Below are 15133 nucleotides of genomic sequence, written 5' to 3' on the forward strand. Positions count from 1 at the left end.
TTATATTTCAATGAGCCTTTTATATGTTGTCGATTTATCATAGGCATGCTGCCTTAGTTTAGTTTGTTTCCCTTGAGATATATAAATTCAGTAAGTCCAACAATCTTAATACACATTTTTGTCTAATCTTAGCCCGTTGTCGTATCTATCTGGGAACCATAATGCTGCTAAACTACAGACCTTTGACATTAGAGGCTACCAAAATCTAAGGCCTTTCTGAATTTGCGTTCTCATGGCTTTGGTACTGTGCAGAATTTCAGGTTTCATATTGCTTTGTCCATTTTACAGAGAATGCTTTTTGGATCCTTGCAACACCACAATAGTCATGAAACCCAGCTTGCATTTTGTATGTCAGCCAGCAGCAGTGATGGAGGACACGACCCAAACTTAAACATGTAAGTTATCATTTTCTTCCTTCCACCAACATCACCAAATTTGGTTTGAAGGATTTTGTTTAAGGCAACAAATCTCCTATTCAAAATTCAAATTGGTTGACGATTTATCAAATCATCATAATGCCAACTTGAAAATCTCACTTCATGTTTCTGGAGATGTAAGAGCATGTTAGTGAAGCGAGACAGATACCAGGCCAAATGAGCATCTGGTCAGTGTCCATGGTCCAGTTAAACACATTTGCCTTTGGGAAACCCTCTGCTAATTAACCAGTGGTACTGATGTGTCCTTGCTGTTTTAAACATATGAAGTATTTTTTTTCTTGGAAGATAAAATGTAGTTGTAGAGTTAACTGTCGCTTTCATAGTACTACCTTTATGAATTTTCACATGGAATGTGTCTTTATTGAAGATATTTGATTGCACAATATTTTAACAATTTTCACAGTGCAAATTCACTACTTAAAGGCATATAATGTTTTATCATCAAGTCAAGGGTCAAAGGAGGAAACACAGGCTCTGACAGATTGGAAAGCTGCAAATTAAAGACTCTTCACCGACCTTCACTCAGTACCGATCACTTTGCTTCAAATCATTCAGAAATGAAAATCAGTATTATATTTGTGCACTCTGTGGTGTTACTTTGTGTCACAAGACCAGTGTGCTCTCCTTTCAATATACATATATTAAACTTTTATTTTGTTAAAGACTTTTTTGAGGAGTTTTTCCTTGTCCGCTGAGGGTCAAAGGACAGAGGGTGTTGTACCTGTACAGTCTGTGAAGCAAAAAACATAGTGTCCTAAATTTAGTGTTTGATTTATCCATGTATGGTCTGAATGCCTGGGAATCTCCATTTTTCCAGGGATACTTTTTGGAGGTGACCTCGTCAAATACCCAAGCAGGATTTTCTATCAACCAGCAGCAGCAGTGATGGAGGCCATGAGCCAAACATGTAAGTTATGATTTTACTGTTATCACCATATTTAGTTTTGAGGATTTCCTTTTCATCAAGAAATGGTCTAACTATTACTGGTAAAAATATTTCTTGTTAGGTCTAGGGAAATGAATTACGACCAAACTGATGTGAAAGAGTGTTTCTTTGAGGTGTCAGTCAGGACTCAGAGTCAGGTATTCCTCTCAATATGTTTATTTACGAAGGCTGTAGGTGGGACACATTTGCTGTAGCTTTGCAGTTCAGTAATATATATGCATTTTGTGTGTGTGTGTGTGTGTGTGTGTGTGTGTGTGTGTGTGTGTGTGTGTGTGGATACAGATATAGAAATGTGCATTCTACATTGCAAGTAAACAGTTTTGTTGAGAAAATGTGCTGTGTAATAACATGGTCGCTACAATTAACATTTTTATCTTGAATTCAGACCAATTTGATAAATAATGATACTAAAAGAATTATACAAATGATGTAAGATGAATATGAATGATAAGTTATGATCACAAACTGTAGTCAGGCTGTAGCTATTTGAACAGGAATCACAACACTTTAAGAACAAGCTTGATTGTAGGACACCCTCTTGTGGCTCAATAATAACATTATGAATGCACTCAGAATCTTTTAAGATTTCTATATAAAACACATAAAACAGGACAGATCCAATGTAGGTACCATTAACTAGTGGCAGTAACTGGCTGAATACTGACATTTTGACAGTATGTGGATTATTCAACAGCAGTGAACAGAAAGCAAATGAACTTGTTGGAAACATAAGAACATTTACAGTAACTGGATTTAATGACTAAATGTATCTCCTGAAGTTACACTGAAACCGTTGCTAAAAAATGTGTCTGCACCATTTAGACACTCTTGCAAACAATAAAAATAATGTTTGTAGTTTCCCAGACACCACAGACTGTATGGAAACAAAACAATGTGATTGGTTGTGGTTATAAAACAAATACTAATAAAATGTTAAACTTAGGGTTGTTTTTGGAAAACTTTGTTCAAACGGCTCATTATTTCAAGTGAACCGTTCAACACTTGTTAAACCAATTAACTATTGAATTTATCTTGTATCATGGATAAAGTACAAGTTTTTCCTTATTTTGATATTTCTCATGTCTATGAATATGGTGAGAAAGTGACCATGAGCGTCGTGAGGACCGGCACACTGATTTTATTTTTTTATTTTTTTTAATCTATTTTATCACGTTAGATACGTTTTTGCGTGGCCTCGTTGAACACTTGAATGTTCATGTGGTATTCAACAATGTATATCAGTGTAGGGATTTTAGGATGTCCCAAAATAAGTGTTAGGGTTTCAAAAGTGTGGTTAGATGGCTATCATAACTATTAATACTTATCAGAAATAATGATTAATTATAGTAAATGATACACCTTCATATGGGGCAGCACTCTGTAAAACAGAGGTGAAAAAAAGCTAATTCACCGAAATCAGTCTCATAAAGTTATCTAACTATTAATTTGGAACACTGATTAATAATGAACTTAATAATTATAATCAAATTACCATATTCATATTTAGTATTGGTTGAAGGAATTTTGAATTATTTTCATAGAATTATGAAATACTATGTCGTTCATAGTGTACAACATTAAATGAGGCATGTATATTCCAAAAAGGTATTTATTCTAAGTAATTAAAGTAAACCAAACAAAACACACAATCTATAGAGTGAAGAGATCTAATCAGTCTAATCTAAGATTATTTACAGTGTAAGGGTGTCAGAGCTCACTCTTGGTTGTTGAGGCAGTCTTCTCTGGATGTTGCAGTGACTCTTGAGGGCCAGTGTTGTCGTCTTGGCAAGTAGAGGAGAAAGAGAGAGAGGTGGGTGTGTTTTACTCTTTACAGTAGACCCATGTGGTGTCAGAGATCTCCTGACCAATGAGGTGTTCACACATCTGGAGGGGTCATAAACGCCAGGCATCATGGCAGGAGAGAGGCACGTTGCCTTGCCAGAAAACCAAAATGAAGACCTAGATGTCATTTTGAGAGGTGAATTCATTCACATCAGTTCCAATTCACAAATGAACCAAAGTTCAAATGTGGCAAGATCCCAACATCAGTCAGTGAGTGTTTTGTGGTTTACAGTCTCACACTCCCTTCCATGGTCCAGCAAATAATGTGAAGGTGTCAGTCAGTTTAAATGAAGACACTGTTTAACAGTCCCGTCCAGATTGTGTTTAAATAAAAAGTAGCATCATAATAATCAAGCCGGGATGGGGAGATCAGAGGATGACACATTTGTCTTTGTATTTCTGTTCCAGTTCTTTTATTTCTCGTTCATGCTTTTTCTTTAACTCCTCTGTTTCTTCTTTCAGTGCTTTTTCTTTGTGACTTGACAGGTCTTTTAACAGATTATACTCTTTGTCATGCCACCCTTCTTTCTCCTGAATTTGTCTCACATGCTTTTGCTTCAATTCCTGGATTTCTTCCATGTGCTTGTCGACCAACGCTGAAAAGTCCTTGGTGTATTTCCTTCTGAACTCATTGAACTCTTCAGCTTGTTTTCTGGCCTCCTCTTCATATTTCTTCTTCATCTCCTCCAGTTTCTTCTTATAGTTTTCCTCCAGATCTTTTCTCTCCTTCTCCTCCTGTTCTCTTCTGATTCGATCTTCTTCTTTTCTTTTCTTTTCATGTTTGTCTCTTTCCTGCTCGTATTCTACTTGTAGCTTTGTTATTCTTGTTTTCTCCTCCTGTCGTTTCTGATCATCTTCTTGATTTCGTTTGTCCCACCATTCTTTTTGTTTCTTTTCCCAGTCCTCTCGTTGCTTTCTAAGCTCTTCTTTGCTCTGCTCCAACTCTCTATCAATGGTTTCCTTCTCCTTTGATTCTGACTTTATTTTTTTCTCCAGAGCTGCAAGTTTTTTCTCCCACTCTTGCTGTTGAAGTTCTTCCTGGCCTTGCTTGTCTCTTTTTTCTTCTTTTCTCTTTTCCTGTTCTTTCTTTCTCTCCTCACGCTCCTTGTTGATGTTATTCTCCATTTCTTTAAGTTGTCTGGCTCTTTCTTGTTCAATTTCTGACCTTTGTTGTTCCATTCTTTTCTTCACTGCTTCCATTTCCTCCTCATGTTTCCTTTGCAGCTCGTCCTTCTGTTTCTGCATTTCTTCTTCTTTCTCCTTCAGGATCCTGTCCACCTCCTTCTGTATGGCTTCCTCAGCCTCTTGAAACATTTCTGAGGTGTAGAAGCTGTCGCCATTTTCCTTCAGCATCTTGTAGGACATCTTCATCAGTTCCTTGACTTGTGTGTGGTCTTTCTTATTCTTATTATTGAAGACCTGATATCTTCCTTTACATTCATGTATCAGTTTTGTCAAAAAGCCTTCACGGTCTCTTTCTATGTAACTCTCAAATGACTGATCCTCCAGTTCATCTCCTCTGGTGAATATAATAATGATGAAATCTCCTGAATTCTTGCCGAAGCATTTCTTGATCAGTTCCACAGAGTATTTTTCTTCTTGTGTGAAACGACCGATCCGCAGCACCAGTAGGAACACATGAGGTCCAGGAGACAACATGCTGATGCATTTCACCAGCTCCTGTTGAACGTCATCATTGGACGTGTCGAACAAGCCAGGAGTGTCAACCACAGCTACAGGCCGCCCATCAATCTCTCCGGTTGTTTTCTCGCAAAACTTGGTGACTGAACTGATGCTGACATCAGATGTGAAGTGTTGTTTTCCCAAAATGGTGTTTCCGGTTGCACTCTTACCATTGCCAGTCCGTCCAATCAGCACTATCCTGAGAGGCTCGCTGCTCTGATGTTGATCGTCACCTCCCATCACACTCTGTTTCACATCCTGCAGTTCGGCTCTAAGTCTTGTAACCTTCTCCACTTGAGCCTTGGTGAACATCTTCATTGTGAAGCATCTGGATCCTTCAACTCTCATCTTTTCTACAGCATCCAACAGCTCTGGGATCTGCTGCTGGTCCCTGATGTTGAGGACAAACTGTCTTCCTCCACAGCTCTGACGGAGCTCCTGGATGTCCTTGTTTTCCTTTACAAAGTTAACAACATCTGGAGCTGTAGGATCTGACTCCACAGTGAACAGAATCATGGTGAAGTCATTGACTCGAGAGCTGAAAGTGTTCTGGATGGTCTCCAACTCTCCCTTGTCTTCATCAGTGAGGGGACCCACAGGAAGGACCAGGATGAAGGCATGGACGCCCTCAGGATCACAGAGGGAGATACACCTGATTGATTCCTCCATCACTTCCTCCTGAGGTTTTCCATTCAATGCAGGCAGCTCCACCAGGGAAACCCAACGTCCACACACCTCTCCCTGATGTTTAACACACTCTGAGCTGGAGACTGAATGAAGCTCTGTCTGACCTAAAATGGCCTTGGCTGCTGAGGTCTTCCCTGCTCCTCTCCTCCCACACACAACCACGTTTAGAGCTGGTTTCATTTTTGTATTTGCTGTTTCTTCAATCCTCTCCATTAATGATCTGCGGTCTTTTTCAGACAAGCTGTAGTTTCTTCCTTCACAGTTTTGAATGAGTTCACTAACAGTGAAACTCAATTCACTCCTCCCATGTGTCAGGATGACCATTGAGAACTTAAAAGCATCTTCGCCAAACAAACTCAGGATGAACTTCACTCTCTGGCTGTTCTCCTCTGTGAAGTCAGAAGGCTTCACTAACAGCAGCAGAACATTTGGTCCAGGAGGACAAAGACTCACACAGTCCTGCACCTGTCTTCTCACTTCCTTCTCAGACAGACTGAACACGTCTGGAGTTTTCACTACTGTGAATGGTTTCCCTCTCAGAGATGAAAGCAGATCCTGGAGGGAAAGATAAAATGGCATAAACTCATTATGAGGCTGAAATCACTGCAGCGCTTTGCTTCCAGGTGTCAACATGTCCTGCAAATTCTGCTCATATACAGCTGTGAAATTACATTTTAAGTAAAGTTTTAGAGGCGGTCAGACATTAGAATTTTTTTTTAACTTCTATGGAAGTGATGAGTGCCATTACACTGAATAAATCCATCTAGAGCAGTGGTGCGGGCTTTGGGTTGTGTCGATGGGAATTAAAATATAAATGCACAAACATGGTCTGTGCAAGTATGTGAAATTTGGGTAGAGCTTGGTTGAACTGATCAGCCATATAAAGATCAAGCACTGTGTTGTAAGTTAGAGACAGAGACAGGTTCGAGTTTGACTGGGTTTCATGCTGTTTTGTGACCATAAGGGCAAATTGTAGTTATTGCGTTAGCAAGGAAGTGACGACGCGCTTGCTAGTCACCGATTGGCTTACATGTTTGAGTGACGTGAAGGGGCGGGTTTTTCTGGTGGCTCTTAAGAACTAACGTTTTCTTAGAACAAGCACTGTGTTGTATGTTAGAGACAGAGACAGGTCAGTAAGGTTTTGTGGTATTTTCGTTCGAATTTGACTAGGTTTCATACTGTTTTGTGGCTGTAAGGGCAAATTGTAGATATTGCGTTAGCAAGGAAGTGACGACACGCTTGAGTGACGTGGCAGGTTCACCACCCTGGTATATGTAGACACTGCTTCACTGTAGCATCAGTGGAAGTCCTCATTGTGTGACGACCGAATTGGGTAAAGACCTACGAGTCTTTCTACGCGAGTCCACCGAGCAAGGACACAGAATGTAAATCACTTTCTACTCCTTTACTACTCACTCTAGCAACATGTGTTGTGACAACATCCCTGTCATTCATGGCAACCGGAAACACAGAATCTGTCGCAGACGACGCAACTCTGAGAACCTTTCCACACTCAGTAAAGCCTCACCCACTCACTCTTCTTTCAACTTCGACTTATGGTACTGCCAATCAGCTGTAAACAAGACTGAATTCATCCAAGCGCAGGTTAATCTATCAAACTTACAAGTGCTTGTTGACTGAAACCTCTGCTGACTCAAGCTTCTCCCACACGCCAAGATCTGTTGGACGTGGAGGCGGCACTGGTGCCCTCATTTGAAAAAGCTGGAAATTCACCAAGCTGTCTTTGCTCAGCAACATCTCCTCCATTGAACACCATGCAATGAGGGTTACATTTCCAGCTAAACTCATTGTGGACATCATATACCGCCCGCCAGGGTGCCAACTGGAGAACCTCCTCATAGAGCTTGTGATGCTACTCTCGGCCCTCCCTGATGAGGAAACACCACTAATTGTCATGGGAGACATGAATATCCACACTGTGAGAGCCCAAGCTTCTGACTTCCTGTCTCTTCTGTCATCCTTTGTTCTCAAACAGGCCGTCACCCCTTCCAGTCATAAAGCGAGCAATACACTTGACTTGATCTTGACTCACAAATGCTCCACTGCACACTTGATTGTCACACCCCTACATCTTTCAGACCAATTCTTTATTCAATTCATGGTCTCTCCGCTGGAGAACACTCAAGTTCCTTCAAAATGGGTCTCTTTTCGTCAAAACTTATGGACCCCTGCATCAACCCAGCTCTCAAAAGATGTCTTGACCAGCCTGCCTCCTCCCAAGGAATTTTCATCACTTGCTGTTAATGAGACCACAGACACCCTCTGTTCCTCTCTACCCTCCTCTCTTAACCCATTTACGCCGGGAAAGCATTACCGCATTTCTACCATTGAAACCGGGAGCGCTGTTGCGTCACTCTACCATTAAGGCCGGGACAGCGGATATGTCATTTTGTAGTATTTGTATTTTTTTCCACCTATTTTCAGTCTCTTGGACAATGAAATGCATCAGAATCATGATCAGAATACATGCGGGAGTGTCACAATGCAACATTGGACTTTTCCAGAACTTTAAATCATGGAGGAAGACGACTTCAGCGGAGGAGCTCAGCAGTAAGTGACGGAATAGATCTGATGAAAACAGCGCTGATGATTTAATTGGACTTTGAACCCTCGCAACCAATCGACCGGCATTTATGGATGAGGAATATGTTTTTAGACGACATATTTTCACCGAAGAACAGACAGATTTGTGGCCATCTGGAGATAATAATAATATTATTAATAATATATTAATATTGATAATAATAATGATAATTGATTGTGATGATGATATAAGAAATCATGACTGTTTATGTCTTATATTACTTTATGCGTCGTTGAGTACCCTGAAAAGTGCAATATATAAAATGTATTATTATTATTTATTATTATTATTATGATAGTTATTGTTTTTTTTTATTACAGTAGGCTAATGAGAACTATGTCTATTTCTTCCAATGGTCATATCATGTTTGCATCTTGCTAATGGGCATGTATTAGTATTATGCATAGGATTTTTTATTCAGTCAAATGTAACATTTGCTGAGGTTGTTGATTTTTTAAAAAACTTTATTGAAGGTTTGGACAAATAAACTCAACTGCGTATGAAAGCCACGGGTATAAGCTCTCAAATACTTTTTGAATTCCATTTTTATCTGCTACAGAGGCTGAAAAATCTATTATTTAGTAGGTGTTGAATTTCCAGAAAAACTTCAGGTTTTAGGGGGTCATCGCCCATAGGTTTTCCAGGCATTTTTTTCCAGGCGCTTTAGGCCTTAATGGGTTAACAGCCTCTGTCCTCTAACATCCAAACCCACTTGTGACCCCCCCAGTCCTTGGCTCACTGAAGTCATCAGAGAACATAGGGAAGGGCTCAGAGCGGCAGAGAGGAAATGGTGCAAATCCCAATGGTGCAAAACCTCTGACCTCTGCAACTACCAACATCTCCTAACTTCTTTCACCCTTACGCCTGGATTCCACTGGATGCGTAACGGCTGCAGATCCGTCGTCGGAGCCGTTACGCACCCATTATAATCAATGTGTGAGATTCCACCGACTGCAGATCCGCTGCGTAATGAGTCCTACAACGCAGGGCCATCCGACAGCCCTCGCAACACTTGCGCAGAGCTTCTATTTTTGTCGGACAACGGAGCACTACGCATAAATTCAGCACAGAGCAGATCGTTCGGGACAGGAAGTCTTGCACAGACACAAAATAAAACACCGGTATATTTTCAAAATAAAATACCTCGGGTTCGCTAAGGAGGTCGGCCAGCTCGTTAACAAGCCGGCCGACCTCCTTAGCGCTCGTTAAGACGGAGTCGCTGGATTTGTCTCCAGTCATTAACGAGGAGATGTTAATTATCTTCCAGTTATATCAATTGATTAGGCGTGAATTCGCGAGATCTCGTGCGTCCTCGGGACTCTGCTGTCCACAACAGCTCCGACACAGACGGATCCGGTGGGTGTTGACGGACTGCGTAGATACGCAGCCGTTGCGGACAGACCCCTGTCGGAGTCATTACGCATCCAGTGGAATCCAGGCGTTAGCGTCAAATCAGCTAAAACCACATACTATCAGGAAAAGATCTGCAAAGCCACTGATGCTCGAAAAATTACCTTGGCTTTCAACTCGCTCCTCTATCCACCACCGCCGCCTCCCTCCGCTCTGCTAACTCCTGACATGTTTACCTCCTTCTTCACGGAAAAAGATGCTGCCATCAGTAACCAGTTCTCCAAGCCTGACCAGCGGCAGCTGCTGCCACCACCTAACTGGGCTTCTCTCACATCTCTACACCCTCTGACGGGGAGGGGGTCTTGAAACTTCTGCTGGATTCTCAACAAAACACCTGCCCACTGGATCCGATACCATCCAATCTCCTTCAAACCATTTCCTCGAGAGTAAATCTCAAACCTCAATCACACACATCATCAACTCTTCACTGAGAGCTGGCATGATTCCCACCAAGCCTCTGCAAATGATCCACAACGCGGTGGCGCGTCTAGTCTTCAAGCAGCCCAGGAGAGAACTTGCCCACAAAATAGCAACGGGCACAGCTCCTGCTTATGTGAACTCCTTTGTTCAGATCCACAAACCCTCCCACCCAATAGTCCTTATCAATCTTTAAGAACAGACTGAAGACCGACTATTTACTGAACACCTTCACACTTGATCTCCACAGATGACTATGATAAGTATCACACTGACCGCTTGCGCGACCTAGAAGCACTTGCGTCCTAATGGACTGGAACTTAACCCACGGCACTTACTCTTGCTATGTTTCTTGACTTCATCCTTGCTTGTATTGTATTAACTCTCATTTTTACGTCGCTTTGGATAAAAGCGTCTGCTAAATGGCATTGTAGAATTGTACAATTGTAGAAATATAAACGGACATGTAAAATTATTAATCATAAAATTGTTCTAAAATTTGCGTGATTGGCCTTATAACACATTTACTTACTGTGAGGCAGTGGGGTTTTCTCTGAGAGTGAGAGTTGTGAGAGTTGTTCACTGAATTTAGTATACGGATGCAGCCCTGTAAAAAAAGATGGCACCATTAATTTGCATTTTAGTTTTCTATTTAATAAAGGATTTGTGTGAACAATGTTTAATGCCTTGTCAGAAATGTTTTTGCACTTACCAGCAGCTTTAACAGCATCTGTTAGGGTTGTGGTCTTTGCTTCTTTGTGTTTTGTTTTTTGATGATCATCTGTTAAAGTAGATGTTGTGTCCTGGAATACATCACAGCTCACATGCTCTCCATTGTTCTCCTTTGCAGTTTGACCCAAACGTGTCAACAGCTCTGAAACTTGAAGGTTCTTCTGCCTCAAGTATCTGTATCTACATTTCATGATCATGTCTTTTAACAGAGGCGGTTCAGTGTTCAAACGCTCCTCTCTGGGTGTTGATATCAGAACCAGTGAATGATCATATGATCGCTCACTGAACTTTTCAAGAACTCGGCAGAGTCTCAGTTTGTGTTCCTCAGTGAAGTCTTCAGGCTGGAGGACCAGCAGGAACACATGAGGTCCAGGATCACAGAGTCTCACACAGTTTTCTACATGTTCTGTCAGTTTGTCTTCAGAGATGTTGGGATGCAGCAGATCTGGAGTGTTGATGAGAACTATTTCTTTCTCTTTCAACGGTCCTCTGACTGTCAGACAGCGGTCTGATTCTTTCTCAGTGCTGAACACAGCCTTTCCCAGTATGAAGTTCCCCACTGAACTCCTCTCAGACCAGCTGTTCCCCAGCAGAACAGCTCTCAGCTCAGACACTGTTAAACAAATATATAGAAAAAGACAACTGAATACAGAGTTTCGGGGGAAATTCACACAAAAAAAATGGTTGGCCGCTGATAGTACCATGAATTGCATGTTATCTCATTTAAATATGTGTAAATAGAAGTGGAGCACAGAGTTTGCTTGGCAGCAAAGTTCAGAGCACAGTTCACCCGTTGCAGGTGCTTTAAAAATGACATGGCTTGTTTTTGCCTTATTTGCACATGTCGAGCCTTGCAATCCTTTTGTGAATTCAACCCAGAGTTTCATATGGTAATTTATGGTTTTATTCAGGGGTTTAATTTCTTTAATTAATGATATATTTTGTCTTTGAAATACTGTAAACTCAGATATTCTTCTTTACACAGTTAAGTTTGACTCACGGTTAGGTGGCAGCAATTCATAGCTGCTACTGCGCCTCAAAGGATGCAGATCAGCTGTGATTGGAAGACAAAAGCAATTAGTAGACTTTCTTGTGGCAGTAAAAATGTCATCAAATATTTTTTCCATGCAGTTTTCTAAAACTGATCTGAAATAGACACTTGCAAAACTTCAAGAAACCCAACATAAACGAAAAAGAGACCCAATCCAAAAGTGAGTGTCAGCATTTATTAAGGTTTTTTTTGTTCTTTTGGTAAAATATGTGCCATTTTGGCAGCAGGGAAAAATATTATTTTTGAAAGGCAAAATGCCAACAAATTTAATTGATTGGAGCAGAATGTAACATGAGATCAAAACATTTTTCAAATTTTGGAAATTTTGATAAGTTGTGACCTTGTGAAACAATTCTACACAGCCACTACTGTAGTAAAAATAGTGTGATAGATAAGTGCAGTCTTACTTTTGTCTGCAACTGTGCAGAAATACCAGGTTTAAACAGAATTAATTGATACACAAAACAAATAAAAATCTCAAGGTCACAATCCTGACCTGATCTGAACACACCCAAACAGAAAGGACCAAGACCTGCAGCAGCACGGTGCTACACCACTCACCTGCCGCTGCAGTTGCACTAAAGTGCTCTCCTGCAAACATGACTAATTCAGCTGAAGACCAATTTAAGAACCTGAAGGAAGAAGAATTTATATTTTAATTTAAATCTTTTCATGTCACTATTATCCTTCTAGCAAGTTAGTCTCAGTCTAGATCAGTCTATTAAGATTAATACTACAGTTCATGTTCATTCTGCCAAGTTTTTTTAAGGTACATTTTTAAAAGTTTGTCAAAACCGACTCACCAGAAGTTTCATCCATAATGTCCTTCAGCCAAAAAAAACCCACGAGAGACTAGAAGAAACACAAGGCAAATTACAAATAAAAAAAATGAATGATCTATTGTTAAACAATTATAAAAACTGTAATACATAAATAAATAAATCCATGCAAAAGTGTGAGAGAAATTAAATTGAATATAGTTTCTTGTTGTTTTCTCCGATGAAAACAAACAAGATTCCATTTTTTTTATTAATGTTTAATTCATTTTTTAATGTTAATGTATTAAATGTAAAGTAGATAAACTTTTGGAAATTTATTTATTTATCTTTTATTGTAGATTATGTTTACTCTTTAAACATTCACACTGGAGGCTGTGCAGTGCGAATACATTACATTACTGACGACTGAGCCAGAGTGTTTAGTGTCTTGCTCAAAGGGTTTGTTGAAAAAATACAAATACACCCCAAACCTAAAAGTCAAATAGTTACTATGAGGATATGTATCTCTCAGTGAGAGTCATATTTGTGTTCTTATTACTGTATTGTTGATCACGTCAGGGTTTAAGCTTCCTCAGTGACCTTGGTCTCGGACACTGGTACAATGATTTTCTATCTACTGTATAAACTAAAATATATGAATACCTCCAGTAAGGAGTTTTAAAAAATTGATTTCTAAATTGTAGTAAGTATTGAATAAATAATTTCTCCACAAAAACAAGCAAAACATATCAGAAGACAAATTGTAGTGACTTTGATAGCTGTCATTTATTTTCTCTTTTTCAACTCGGGCTGTGTTATATAATACCAATATATTATTTATATGATATAAAAATACACATCTTGATAACGGCAACATTCCTACTCATTGACGTCAAATCACTGCATTTAAAAACTCACTGAATTTAAGTACAAAAGTACTAGCAACAAAATGTACTAAAGTTTTATATATTCTGTATATCCATCCATCCATTTTCTTACCCGATATTTGAAAAAAGTTATCTGTTTCAATCTGAAGAGTCAGCTTCTTCAAAACCAATATCTCTTCTCTGACATCAGATGATTTGTTACCACCACACTTCATAGTGATGTGTATTTATTCTGTATATATTGTTGGATAATTATTTTTGAAGCATTTTTGCAAGCAGCATTTTACTGTTACTTAATATACTTTAGGTGCTTTAATTTATAAAAATGTTTAATCATGTTTTTATGTCAAATCTTGATGTATAGTAGTAACAAAAGCTGGCGACCAAATGTTGTTACATAATGGAAATAAAAAAGTAAAGTACAAGTACCTTAGAATTGTCCTAAGTATAGTACTTGAGTAAATATACTGAGGTACAGTATACAGTATTATTTTTATTATTTAATATTTTAACTAGCACTTCAATACTACATTTTGCACTGATGAGTCAAGAGAAAATATTTTGTATTTGGCAGCTGTTGAGATTTGTACTTTACACTACAATTTAGATTTATGGTTGACTCAAAAATCATATTTTCTATGTTTTTTCAGTATTTTGTTGTATTGTCAAGAATATCATTATTCCAAAAAATACCCTGAAATATTATGATATTATTTTAGGGCCATATCGCCCAGCCCTATCTTGAACATGTTTACATGGTTCACATACCTGATATTGCTGCTGCTATCCTAAATTGTCTGCCCCTTGGTTGAGCATAATAAAGTTATGGCGGAAGTTAAAAGCTGCGTCTGGTCCTTATGATCACCAGGCCTGGACAGTCAACACATCAGAAGATCGTTTAAATCAGTTTACAGTAGGAAACACAATAATGTAGCATTTATAACAAGAAATACGGTAACACTTTACAATAACCATCATTTATAGATGGTAAATAGACCATTCATAAATGGTAAACAGATAGTTTATTAAAGTTTAATCATCATTTATAAACTAAATACATCATTTATTAATGTTTAATTATCATTTATAAATGGCAAATAGATGGTATATTAATGTAATTGATTGTTACTGTACCATTAACAAACAATTAAATTATAATTAATAGGCTACTTTATTAATAGTTTTGCTCTCATTATGAAAATGTTAACACCATATTAAGTATGTTAATGATTTTGAAATGATTCATATCTCTTTAAGAAATTTGTTGAAAACATTTTAAGATTAAATATGTATAGCACTTTGTAAATGGTTAATAATTGGTTTATAAACCATCTATAAACATCAATTAGATGGTTATTGTAAAGTGTTACCAGAAATACCAAAGTGACCAGAAAAATAGAAACCCAATTACACTGTAAAGAGTTCAGTAAAGTAGTATATAGTAGTAGTTGTTCAGCTCTATAATGTCAGCTCTTTTTATATCAGAACACAAAGTACAGTTATAAAGGTAAGTTAAAGGACAAACAAGTAGATTCATCACAATAAAACTGAACATTTGGGTCAGTTTTACTTTACTACATAACACTGTTCTTCTTTTAACTCCTCACTTAAAAAAATAGATAGTATTTCTTCACATTTATCTTGAGGCTACTTACCAGAAGTTGTTGCTACTCCATTT

The 15133-nt window shown here is 38.7% G+C and overlaps 1 protein-coding gene across 1 annotated transcript; it reads right to left on the reverse strand.

Annotated features, from left to right (window-relative positions):
* Positions 1 to 1676: 1676 nt before the first annotated feature.
* Positions 1677 to 15133, reverse strand: LOC131974833 (GTPase IMAP family member 8-like). The gene is made up of 7 exons (XM_059337315.1): positions 15111 to 15133; positions 14224 to 14325; positions 12614 to 12662; positions 12372 to 12442; positions 11760 to 11813; positions 10803 to 11372; positions 1677 to 5789 (listed from the first exon to the last, which is right to left on the reverse strand). Exons 4-7 carry the CDS (start codon positions 12409 to 12411, stop codon positions 3595 to 3597), a joined length of 2859 nt encoding a protein of 952 aa, XP_059193298.1. The 5' UTR covers positions 12412 to 12442; positions 12614 to 12662; positions 14224 to 14325; positions 15111 to 15133; the 3' UTR covers positions 1677 to 3594.

The sequence above is a fragment of the Centropristis striata genome, chromosome 7 (assembly GCF_030273125.1).
Source record: "Centropristis striata isolate RG_2023a ecotype Rhode Island chromosome 7, C.striata_1.0, whole genome shotgun sequence".
In the NCBI taxonomy this organism is placed as follows: domain Eukaryota; kingdom Metazoa; phylum Chordata; class Actinopteri; order Perciformes; family Serranidae; genus Centropristis; species Centropristis striata.

What these genes read in the sequence shown, in the direction of transcription:
- LOC131974833 (XM_059337315.1), bottom strand. Translation starts at nt 12,411, where the DNA reads ATGTTTGCAGGAGAGCACTTTAGTGCAACTGCAGCGGCAG. An exon ending in TAGTGCAACTGCAGCGGCAG is followed by an intron (nt 11,814 to 12,371) that starts GTGAGTGGTGTA and finishes TTCCAATCACAG; the next exon opens with CTGATCTGCATCCTTTGAGG. An exon ending in TGAATTGCTGCCACCTAACC is followed by an intron (nt 11,373 to 11,759) that starts GTGAGTCAAACT and finishes TTTGTTTAACAG; the next exon opens with TGTCTGAGCTGAGAGCTGTT.